The following is a 12,894-nucleotide window of genomic DNA, read 5'->3' as shown; positions in this document are numbered from 1 at the left end:
ATTGAAACAGGTGAAGAAGTGGTTCTGCTCCTCCGCCAGTGAAACATCCCCTTCGGCAGCTCCGGGGTTGGTCTTGTAGTTGGTGATGTGCTGGATTCCCTGCCACAACTGCCAGGTTTGGATGTTTGAATATGTCCCAGCATGTCCTGTCAAAGCAGTCCTGCAACTGCTGAGAGGCTTCATCTGGAAATATTTTAACAGGGTGGTGGTGGAGGCAGTTTTCCTTAGGGGATGTATGCCGGAACCGAAAGCAGTGACAGGTGGTCTGACTGGGCTAGGTGTGGTAATGGCCTGACACTATAGCCCCTCTTAATGTTTGAATAGACCTTGTCAAGTGTATTAGCTCCTCTGGTCACACATTTAATGCACTAGTGGAATTTTAGGAGCACTGCTTTTAGGTCCACATGATTGAAGTCCCCTGCAATGACAAACATTGCATCAGGATACCTGCTCTGCTGACTGCTAATGTGCTAAAAAGTAAAAGTCCAAGAGCTATGTTAGCGTTAACATCCGGTGGAATGTAGACAGCAGTGATCAGGACAGCAGTGAATTCTCTAGGGAGGTAAATGGGCCAACATTTGATAGACACATACTCAAAGTCTGGGGAGCATTGATGGTCTATTGTCACTGAGTTTGGGCACCAGATGTTGTTGACATACACACACAGTCCCTCTCCTCTGCTCTTACCAGAGTTACTCGTCCTGTCATTGTACTGTGTAGCCTGCCAGCTGTATAGCCATGTCCGTGATGAGAGAGTGGGGCCAGGGTTATGTGATCAACAGGATGTAGCTGTCCTTGATGGCATTGTTGAAGCCTCAGTTCATCTAATTTATTAACTAGAGATCTGGCGTTGGTGAGGAAGATGCTGGGAAGCGGTGGTTTGTGGGGTTTCCTCCTTAGTCATGCTAGCGTGTCGGCCCTGCAGCCCCACTTCAGTTTCCTATCCTGACACCGCCTTCTCTGCCTGCCCGCTGGGATGGTAATACATGGGGAACCTCACAATGTCTGGAGGAATGTTGTGTGAATGGAGAAAGCCAGATGAGATGCTCTGTTCATAGCAAACTCCAAGCTTCAGGAGGTCTTGTCGACTATTCTTCTTTTCTGCACAGAATGTAGACCAGATACAAAACAACATGTACACACACAAACATAGAAAATACCTTGACGAGCTGTTACCACTCATGTACCTGCTTGCAGACTGGTTTGGTGACCTTAATGAGTGGCCTGTATGCTGGCATCAGCATAACAGTGATGTGATCAAAGGCGCCGAGGTGGAGAAGGGGAAAGGCCTTGTAGGCTCCTCTCTGAGCGGTGTCAACATTATCCAAAATGTTATTTCCTCAAGATGAGAAGTTAATTTGTCTGTGTATTTTGGAGAATACAGTCTTTGGGTCTGCATTATTGAAATCCCCAGCCAAGATGAGAAAAGGATCAGGATGGGCTGTCTGCTGCTCACTGATGTGCAGGTACAGTACATTCATTGCTTTGCTCCTGTTGTTGCAATTGGAGCTCGGAGGGTTGTAAACAGCAACAATCACTTTGGCCGTGAACTCCCTTGGGAGATAGAATGGTCGACACTCAATAGCCATGAACTCAACGAGGAGTGAACAGAGTTTGTGTCCAACAGCAGTGCTGTGGCACCAGGTGTAATTTATGTAGATACAGAGCCCTCCCCCTCGAGTCTTATCTCCAATGAGAGCTCTGACTGCTCAGTAGCATGTAAGTCCTTCGAGTTGATTGGCGCTGTCCAGTACTTTATTGTTAAGCCATGTTTCTATAAACACAATAACATAGCACTCACTCACAGTCTTCCGAGTAGTCTGTTGTAAGTGGTCCAGTTTATTGTCCAAAGAGCGTACATTGGCCAGTACGATGGTGGGAATAGCCGCATTGTGTGGTCCAGCTGCTAACCTTGTTCAGATACCTCCGCGCTCCTCCTTTGCTTCCATTCATACTGATTGTGTCACCCTGATGTTTCCTTCACATCCATGCCATGATTTTCTCTGCCAGGTTTTAACTGTCCTGCTGGCTTGTTTTAGGACCAACCAAGCTGCTGCAAACACAAATCAAGCGTTTGTTTTTTTTCTATCATTATAGTGGGTAATTAAATTCACAGTGGCACCTACTGTATAGCAACAAAGTAAGAAATAGGGGATATCCGTGGTCACTTGAATTGTTTGCTACACAAGGATAACCAAGGGGATCAGCTGAATGATTTAATTTCAGAGATGGTTCTTGAGAAGTTTGTCTGAAATGGCTCACCTGTTCAGAGGGTAAAGCTAAGCTGCATGAGAAGGATACTAAGCACTACTTGGCTGTTCAGTCAAACAAAGAAATATTAGCAGTCATCATTCATCGTAAGAGGGAGTTCAGGGAGGATCAAATAATGTCAGGTCAGAAAATTCACTTCATTATCATAACAAATGGAGACACACATAGCAAATCTGACAAGCCAGTAGCATAGCCTCCAGGAGATAATCTCTGAGCTGTTAATACTTCGGTGATGGCCTGAACTCCTCCTGTCGGATCAAAAAGGCCCATAAGTATCTCTTTCTCCCGAAGATCCTAAAACACAAGACTCCATCAGAAGCTGCACAGTTTAATGCATTCTAACATACTGTTGTACAGTCTGGCACTGCTGCTGTACTGCAATAGAGAAGAAAGACCCTGAATAATCAGCTCCCCTCCTCCATGGTGTGGAATGTACTGGAACTGTTTCTTTAGACAGGCTACCCTTCACACAAGACCTTTCACCTCCTGGACACTTTTTCACTACCCTTCCCTCTGGTAGAGTGCTAACCATACAAAACCATCACCCATGCAAAGTTCTTATTAGTGCTGTACACCTCATGCTTTTAAACCTGCTAATCAGCAATGTTTATTAATAATGGGAATGATTGTTAGCAGGACAAAGACCCAATTTTAGATCCCGGGTGCTGCTGGAGGAGGCTACAGACCTGAAGAGGCTCAAGCTGCCACCCGTAGCTCCACCTGCTCACGTCCCCGTCTGTCCATCAGTCTCTTCCCTCTATCGCTCTCTTTATCTCTGTCCCTCTCTTTCCTTCTGCATATCTGTCTTCCTCCATTATCTGTCTTTGTCTCCGTCCCTGCTCTCCTGCTCTCTTTCCCCCCAACCGGTCAAAGCAGGCCGTCCCCATTGAGTCTGGATCTGTTCAACGTTCCTGCCTGTTAAAAGGAAGGTTTTCATCGCCGCTGTTGCAGGATGTGCTTGCTGATGGAGAATTGTTGGGTGTAGATTCATTGAAGGAGTGTGGAACTAGACCTGCTCTACCTGTAAAGTGTCATGAGATAACTTTGGTTGTGATTTGGTGCTATATAAATAAAATTGACTTGACAATTGACTTGACTTTATTCTCCTGCATTGGCCTTTGATAATGGTGTCCAATATGAATAATGTTTCTCCTCATTTCACAATGAATTGGCATCGTTTTGATTTGCCCTCACTCACTGCTCATTTATACTTAGAAAGTGGGTCTATATGGTTTCCAAATCGTAGCCATTGAAAGTACCTTATGGTATGCCATTGTGAGCATTTAAACTGCAGTGATGGCTGTCTCCCACCACAATTACATTGTAGAAGTACTAGTTGGTGAGAGGCTTCTATGTCACAAACTTTGGTTTCTTCATGCATCTGGGACAATGGCAGGAAAGACTCTTGGTCCTCCAAATTCCCAGTATTATTGCTTTTTCAGATGCTCATACTGATATATATCCAGAGTGCAGGGTGCCTGAGTTGGAGGCCAACCTTTTCCTTTCATTTTTTTCTTAGGCCATCTACCTTTGGTGTGAATATGATAAAATATGGTCATTTATGAAGGAGAGAGGCCCATACATTTTTTTTTCATGCATTTGCCTCGAGCCTCAAGGCCTTTGTGAGGCTCGAGGGGAAAAATGTATCAGTCCAGGGAGGGTCAGACTAATAAAAGAAAAAAAAAAAGACTTTACACTCCAGTTACCCCCTCCCCCTGCTGAATTAAAAAAACAGCCCTTCAGGACCCATTGTTTGATCACATTGTACTTGATGATTCAAGGGATGAACTGTTTAATTGTAAAACCAGAACTAACACTTGCATCCCCCTTGTTTGTTGTTTGTGCAGAACCAGAGCTGGATGTACCTGGGGCTCTTGACTCGGTAGCTAGGCAGGTCAATGAGACCGTACACCGCCGCCGCCGACGTGATGCCGGGGAGGACGACTACAACATTGAAATCCTCCTGGGAGTCGATGACTCGGTCGTTCGATTTCATGGGAAGGAGCATGTGCAGAACTATCTCCTCACTCTCATGAATATTGTAAGTTGGCAGCACTGTTACTTTTATTACTATTCTCTAATTCCCACAGCTGCAGTGAAGAATCTTGTTTCTGTGTGTACATTGGTCTCTATGTAGTACTGTAACACCATTCTGCATGTTTGACTGGACTCATAACAGTGTGAGACGCTTGCCAGGATAAATACTGAATGAATCCAGCTAGAGAGAGCCAACACATGGTTATTCCTCCTTGACAGTTTCTTTCATCTGTCAGTTTCAGTAAGTATTCCAAGAATTACTATCCAGATTCAAAGCCTCCATATTTTTAACATTATAAAGTAATTATTAATTTGGCATACTTCTTCTTCTTTGCATACTTAAGAATAGCAGCTCCTCTGGAAATTTAACAGCACAGCAGCATCTGTCCTTTTAGTCACTGTGCCTTACTTTGTTTATTTCTACCAGCCCACTGTAAAGAACCTTTCAGTCCTGTTGACTACAAATTTTTCTCTCAGCTTTGCTCGTCTGACAAATATGTCTGAACTAGCGACAGATTGCAAATCCACTTACAGACTCGCCTAACTTCGTGGTACTAGTAATATTCAAACTGGAGTGTGTCTGGCTTAAGGGAAATGATCAAAAGATTAATATTAAAATACATAAAATATCCCCAAAATGTAGTGAGCCGGACAACAAAGGGCATTGTAGAATTTTATAAAAAAAAACAACATCTTAATCTCTGTTTAGCCTTTCTTAGTTCATTGTTTTAGCTTTATGCCACTATTAAAGGCTGATTTCTAATTATGTAAGTTGGGCAAATGTACTCTCAGCCACTAACATGTGCCTTCCTAGATTTGAAAAAGTAGGCTACAGACAGAAATACCTGATCTGCCCCACAGCTTCATATCCTCCTGCGGTCTGAGCTCTTTTCAACATTATCCTTACCTATCTTATCTTAATTTAGTAAATGGGTAAGACTTAAGGAAAAGGATTCATCAATAACAGAATAAAATACAGTATTTAGTGATATATGAATACTGAGTAAGGATGACTTAAGCATAATTAACCATTTCTGAATGCTCTTTGTGACAAGTGGGGAACATGTAACGCCACGTTAGGGTTTAATTGATGAAACCACCTGCCCAGTGTCAAACAGCAAAGACAAAGATAGAAACAACAAAAGGATGTTTTTTCCCAGCTTGGTCCACTTAAGCTGCATCATGCCAAACCAAACTGTGATAACATGCAATTCCCCAACTGCCTTCAAGCAGGGACAACTGTGCTGATGTTGTCAGGCGTGGCTGTAGACGAATGCTTCTAACTCAACTGTTGTTTGAAATTGAATTTTGCCTCCTGTACTTGTACCCTCAACCCTCTGGCCACCTCCACCACATACACACATGCACACACACAAATGAATACACATGCACGCACACACACACACACACACACACACACACACACACACACACACACACACACACACACACACACACACACACTTTTTTCAGAGGAGCTAGTTGATGTGATGTGGATGCAACACCTTTGTTTGAAGTGTCTGTGTCTCTGTGGTTAGAGGCTTTATGGTTCCATACCATTCTTACAATATCAATGCCTTGACAGTTGAGAGCTCAGCATTATAAGGACTTAGTTTCCACTGGTGAAAAAAAAAAAAATCCAGATCAGGTTACAATACCCTCTTATCTGCCATCACAATTTCAAACATTCTTTACTGTGGTTTCTAGAGAGGTTTAATAAAACAAAAAAAACAACACAGCTTTGAGGCCATCTGTCAAATTTTTGACCTGTAGATTGATTGTTCTACCTCTCCATGCATTTTCAGTTGTACCACCTTCAATGGCATGTGACAATCCATGTAGTCATGTGCCTTGCTAGTAATATAACGACAGTATTTACTCATCACCAATGCCTCACTCAAAGTGAAAAAATGTCCATATGTGTCTCCATTTGCTGGTTGTGTAAAGACTTTCCTTTAATGAGACAATTGAATGTAAATTGACAAGGTAGGCTGAATGCTTTTGCTCATGCTGCTGTTGCCAGTCCTCTGCAACAAGCCCACTGATGATCAAAGCTTCCCCCAGGGAATGGGGATGGGCAGAAGATGTTGTAAGCCCATACACACACACACACGCACACACGCGCACTTAAAGGGGAACAATTAAGCTTTAAACACGAAAGCAATTTGGCAGTGATCTGCAGAAATCCAACACATGACGCACAGTTTGTTAAGGTATCAGATTCTGTGTTGTATCTGCAGGAAAGAAAAAGCTGTCAAGAAGAATGTGCTATCATTGATCTTATTAGGGGGATTTCAAGTGTGTCCGCTTCGAAAAAGACATTCTGGCTCAATTCCTAATGACTTGTGAAGGTTTCGTTTTTTTGTTTTTTTCCAGAAAGCTTTAAAAAAATCTCTCTGTGCATGCATTGCTAAATCTTTCCAAAGGCATACCTAAGATTTTCATTTTCTTTCTCTGTTGTCCTCCACCTTTTTTTCCTGTAATCTGCGTGTGAATGCATCCGCCACACCCTCATTAGCTTTAGTATTTTTTTGAAGCTTCATTATTTATTGCTGGATTAGAATTCCAACCAAATCAGTTTTGTTTAATGTGAAATCAGTTAATGAAACTGACTGCATTCCGAACTGTGATTTTAAAAACATTACTGGACTCTGCTTTCCAAATGCGGGACAGCTGCTAAATAGATGGAGGCTTTCTGACACACAGAGTCACTCATTCATTCAGTAAGGCCCTGACATAGTCATCCTTGGGCCTCGCCAAAAAAAAAAAAAAAAAGTTTTCAATTTCAATATGATATATGTTTCACTGTATCAAAATAATAAATCCCATGAGAATAGATCATGCTGGCGATATCTGGGACTCTTTGTTATTAATGCATGGCTGAGACTGTAGTGGTGTCTATCAGTCCCTCAGTTAGCCCCACCCTCTTATTCAAATATGAACACTTCTGTCCCCCAGAGAACCAAATGGCCAAATGTCAAATTCAAGGCATCAAAACAGTATTCCACAAACCACGAAGTGATATTACACTAGGTGAATGTTCTGGAAAAAGTTCAGTTTAAGCAGTATCTGGGTTCCTATGCGTCCTGGAAAACCTGGAAAATGATTGATCAATTTTCCAGTCATGGAAAACATTTGGAAAATGACAAAAAAGGACAAATGTCCTGGAAATGGTTAATATTTCCTGGAAAATTATTTATCCTCCCCCTTCCTTGTGAGTGAATGCAAATGGGTTAAAAGTTATGCGCATGCATGTATGTTGTCACCTTTTTCTGGGCACAGTGCGTCTCTGCCTCTAGCCGGCGCAGCGCCCCACGTGACGCGACCAGCCAACCAAATTGCCATTTCCATTTAGAGCGGTTCTGTAACCCAGTTTCAGTTTATTTTGACACTAGATTTAGCAACTTTTCAGATGCCGTTAAGGATTTAGTGCCAAGAGACAAAACTAGCAACTCTAAGTTGAAAAGTGTCGCTAGTATCAGTCTGCGAGTGTGAGGTTTTTCTCTCTCATGGCCACAGCAGCCTCTCTGTTCTAAATTACAGCCATAGACTGCACATCAAATGTATGAGTAATTAACATGGAAACAATCTGGGTAAATGCAAGTTACAACTGTAGAAAAGAACACTTCCAAAGTACGAGGGGGACAGAGAAATGTATTAGTGTATGATATGATGACTTGTCTCTGTAGCTGCTGAAACTGTCCTGGAGAAGTCCTGGAAAATAATTTCAGGGAAAGAGTGGGAACCCTGAGTATGTACTTTGGAAAATATAGTTCTGTGTTTATCATTCCCAAACATATCCCAGTCATGAAGCTATAGAGAATGTGAGATCCCTGAATGAGGAACCATGATTTTCACATAAATATGCCTGGCTTAAAATACCTATCTGAGTCGGGGCCCTACGATTTTATATTTAACATGAAGTTAGATCAGAAAAAGAGGAGAGTGAAATCAAATTTGTGTGTAAACTGTCATTATTTACGACAAAATGTGTAACTCCTTTAATATTTCCACTGATTTTAATAGACTTGTGAGGTACTCAAGTCCACATCCTTCAATGACTTTGCTGACTTTAGCTGCGTTATTCTAACTTATCATGAATGTGTGATTATTTCTGGCAATTTTAATATTCATGTCAAGACATGTTCTCCATTATCCTTGAAAACTTAATACTATCTCAGCATATGAAAGAGCCTACTCCCTATAAATGCCCTACACGCACTGGACCTGGTTATCTCCAAAGGCTTTCATATTGCTAATGTCATTGTTCTTGAATTTTCCAAATCTGACCTTTCCTTTGGTTTGTTCAATATGTCTGTCATAATGAACAAACAGTTCAGAACTCCTTCCTCCCGGCTGTTTATTCCTCAGGTGAGGTGGCGGTCTGGCCTCGGTGTTCAAATCCAGCTTTCAGTGTCGTCTTATTCTATCTGTTACCTACTCCAGCTTTGAACTGCAAACATTGGAGCTTCAACTTATCTCTTTCTCCACTATGTTTGCGGTTGTTTATCGGCCTCCAAAATTTAATAAGGACTTCATTCGTGACTTTGCAGATTTTCTGTCAGGTGCCACGGTGAAATATGATCATTTTTCTGTCATCATTTCTGGTGATTTCAATATTCATGTCTGTTGTGAATCAAGACCACTGGTCTCTGATTTCTTAAACCTCACTGAATCTTTTAATCTTGTTCAATGTGTTAAAGACCCGACTCACGAGAAAGGGCACATTTTAAATTTGGTTTTATCGTATGGCTTATCTGTGTGTGTAAACGAAATTTGTGAATCAGCATGTATCTCTGACCGTCTGCCTGTGCTTTTCACTGTTTCAATCCCTGGTTTGAGGGCTAAAAGCTGTGCTTCTACGCACCGTCTGCGCACAATTAACCCTCAAACTGCATCACAGTTCTGGGTCATGTTTAATGACTCTATCATTTCTTGTGATATACTTAACATTTTGGATGACATTCATGCTTTCAACAATAAAGAATTTCTACGAAATTTTAATTCTACATGTGCGGATATCCTTGATTCTGTTGCACCTTTTAGATCAAGGCGCACGAAAGTACTGTCAGAACCATGGCTTAACAACTCCACACGCACTCTCAGGCGCTCATGTCGGCGCGCTGAGCGGAAGTGGAAAAAAGATAAGCTCCATGTCTCCAAAGAAGCTCTTCACGAAAGCCTGTTCGTCTACCAGAGTGCTGTTAAGGCTGCTAAAATGGAATATTTTTACAACATTGTCTCTTGTAATAGTCACAAGCCTCAGGTTCTTTTTAATATTTTTAACTCCCTTGTAAATCCTTCTGACAATTCTCCAGTAGTGAGTTTCCTCAAATTTTTTTATTGATAAAATCTCCACTTTCAGGCCATCTGCCCTCTCTTCTGCAGGCCCTAGCTCTGATCCCACCGTTCCTCTTTTACATGCTGTTTTTGATAAGTTCGAACCTGTATCCCTCCCCTCACTGGACAATGTAGTGAAGCATTTGCGACCTACGAACTGTCCCTCAGACAGCATTCCCTCTAGTCTTTTTATACAGGTTTTCAGTATGATGGGCCCTGTTACTCTTTTATTTATTAATTCCTGCCCTAGCACCGGATGTGTTCCAGCTGCTCTCAAACATGCCGTTGTGCAGCCTCTTATCAAAAAGAAAAATCTGGACCCCTCTGTGCTGTCTAACTTCAAGCCAATCTCTAAACATTTTTTGTCCAAAGTTTTAGAGAAAGTGTTTTTTATCCAGATCCAATTTTTGTGGCCAATGATATCTATGTGAAGTTTCACTCTGGCTTTAAACGTGGCCATAGCACTGAGACAGCACTCCTTAGAGTTTTTAATGATTTAATGGTAACTGTTGACTCAGGAAACCCTGCCATGCTAGTGCTGCTTGATATGACAGCTGCTTTTGACACTGTCGATCGTGAGATCCTCTTAGCACGACTGGAGCAGTGGCTGGGCATCACTGGCTCTGCTCTCTCATGGTTCCAGTCCTACTTGACTGATCGGAGTTTTTCTGTGCAGCTAGGGGATTTCACCTCATCTCAGCTCCTCTCACCTCTGGTGTCCCCCAAGGCTCCATCCTCGGGCCAACTCTTTTTCTGCTGTATATGCTACCATTAGGGTCAATTTTCAAGAAACATAATCTTTCTTTTCATTGTTATGCTGATGATGTGCAGATCTACCTGCCTTTAACTTTAAAACCCAAAGACCCTGTACAGACTTTGCTTGATTGCCTAAATGATGTTAAATGATGACCACAAACTTTTTGAATTTAAATGAAAACAAGACTGAAATCATAATGTTTGGATGTAATCCAGCAAATTTTCCTGCTGGTTTTCTGGGCCCTCTTACACCAAACATCCGGTCATCAGTGGAAAAACCTTGGTGTAATATTTGCTGAAATTTGATCAGCAAGTTAGTTCGGTCGTGAAAAACAGCTTTTTCCATTTGAGGATCTTATTGAAAGTAAAAGGATACCTGCCACATAAAGATTTTGAGACTGTAATCCATGCTTTTATTAACACACGACTGGATTACTGCAACTCACTGTATTATGGCCTGGACCACTCACTCTTGCACCGCCTGCAGCTGGTACAAAATGCAGCTGCTCATCTCCTCACTGGCAAATGCAAGCGTGACCACGTATCCCCTGTTCTAGCTTCATTGTACTGGCTCCCAGTTGCTTTTAGAATTGATTTTAAAATTTTATTGTTTGTTTTTAAAGCTGTCAGTGGCCTAGCACCCCAGTACTTGACTGAGCTTCTCCATCGCCACACTCCTGCCAGAACATTTAGATCCTCTAACCAGCTACTACTAGTCTCCCCAAGAATGAGGCCAAAAACCAAAGGTGACAGAGCCTTTGTGACGGTGGCCCCTAGGCTCTGGAACAACCTGCCCTGGCGCATCCGCTCTGCGTGATTAATTGAGGTTTTTAAATCCTCCCTGAAGACACACCTCTTCTCCCTGGCTTTTAATCAAGTTTAAGTGGACTTATGGCAAAATTTTAATTTAATTTTAATTTATTTTATTCTGTTTTATTTTATTCTATTTTATAGCATTGTGTTCATGTATTTTTAGTATTACTTTATTTATTGTAATTGCTGCATTGTACGAGTCATTTTATTTTTTGTGCCATTTTTATTTCTGTACAGCACTTTGGTCAACCCCGGTTGTTTCAAATGTGCTCTAAAAATGAAGTTTGAGTTGAGTTGAGTTGAGTTGAGTTGAGAGCACAGTAAAAAAAATTCTATGAGTTTACACAGTCAATTTTTATAAGCCATTCTCAAAGACACCCACCTCTCAGTCAGTGTCAGTCAATGGTATTCTTTATTTTAGTTCTTTTTTTATAGTTTATTTCATTCATTGAAAAAAGAAAAAAAATGCAATTTAATATTAACACAAAAAGTTCCCAAATCCTAAATGAAAGGGAGCAGAAACACAGATATCTTAACTCTTAAAGTGATACCTAACCCAAAAATTGACTTTCAAGTATTCTCAAATGAGTGTCTTGAGCTCAGGAAGATATACAAGTCAAGTCAAGTCAACTCAATTTTATTTTTATAAGATAATGGAGGAAGACAGACATACAGAAGGAAAGAGAGGGACAGAGATAAAGAGAGAGAAAAATGGAAGGGACTGATGGACAGTCAGGGACATGAACAGGTGGTGCTAAAGGTAGAGAGGGTGCCTGCATCCTGGACCAAAACTGGGAGACGGTTCCACAGGCGGGGAGCCTGATAGCTGAAGGCTCTGGCTCACATTCTACTTTTAGAAACTCGAGGAACCATAAGTAACCCTGCATCCTGGGAGCAAAGAGTTTTAGCTGGATAATAGGGGACTATGAGCTCTGTCAGGTATGAAGGAGCCTGACTGTTGAGGACTTTGTATGTTGGAAGGAGAATTTTGAATTCTATTCTAAATTTGACAGGGAGCCAGTGCAGAGAAGCCAGGACAGGAGGGACATGGTCTCTTCTACCAGTTCTAGTCAACACGCGGGCAGCAGCATTTTGGACCAGCTGGAGAGTCTTTAGGGACTTATTGGTGCAGCCTGATAGGAGGGAATTGCAGTAATCCAGTCTGGAAGTGACAAAAGCATGGGCAGGTTTTTCTGCATCTTTTTGAGACAGGATGTGTCTGATCTTAGCGATGTTACGTAGATGAAAGAAAGCAGTCCTAGAGATTTGCTTAGTGTGGGAGTTAAAGGACAGATCCAGATCAAAAAGAACTCCTAGGTTCCTCACGATAGTGCTTGGGGCCAGGGTGATGCCATCAAGGGTACCTATCTCATCAGATAGGGTGTTTCTAAGATGTTTTAGGCCCAGCGCAATAACTTCAGTTTTGTCAGAGTTTAATAAAAGGAAATTATGGGTCATCCATGTTTTTATGTCCTTTAGACAGGCCTCCAGTTTTCTCAGCTGCTTTGTTTCATGTGGATATATTGATAAGTACAGCTGTGTGTCGTCTGCATAACAGAGAAAATTAAACAAGTGTTTTCTTATAATGTGACCTAGAGGAAGTAGGTATAGGGTGAAGAGGACTGCTCCAAGCACAGAGCCTTGTGGAACACCATAACTGACTGCAGTGGTTTCTGA

At 41.8% G+C, this 12,894-nt stretch overlaps 1 protein-coding gene across 2 annotated transcripts in view; it reads left to right on the top strand.

Moving 5' to 3' along the window:
• Nucleotides 1–12,894, top strand: part of adamts3 (ADAM metallopeptidase with thrombospondin type 1 motif, 3) — a 148,423-nt gene that overhangs the window by 64,316 nt on the left and 71,213 nt on the right. For both annotated transcript variants that reach the window (XM_086206881.1, XM_086206880.1), the window contains exon 5: nt 4,119–4,312. In XM_086206881.1, coding sequence (XP_086063007.1) covers nt 4,119–4,312 — 194 coding nt within the window. The remainder of the gene's footprint in view (nt 1–4,118; nt 4,313–12,894) is intronic.

Source organism: Aulostomus chinensis, chromosome 6, assembly GCF_037954235.1.
Source record: "Aulostomus chinensis isolate RoL2024-O1b breed Wild chromosome 6, RoL_Achi_v1.0, whole genome shotgun sequence".
Taxonomy (NCBI): Eukaryota; Metazoa; Chordata; class Actinopteri; order Syngnathiformes; family Aulostomidae; genus Aulostomus; species Aulostomus chinensis.
This window is presented reverse-complemented; position numbering and strand designations above follow the sequence as displayed.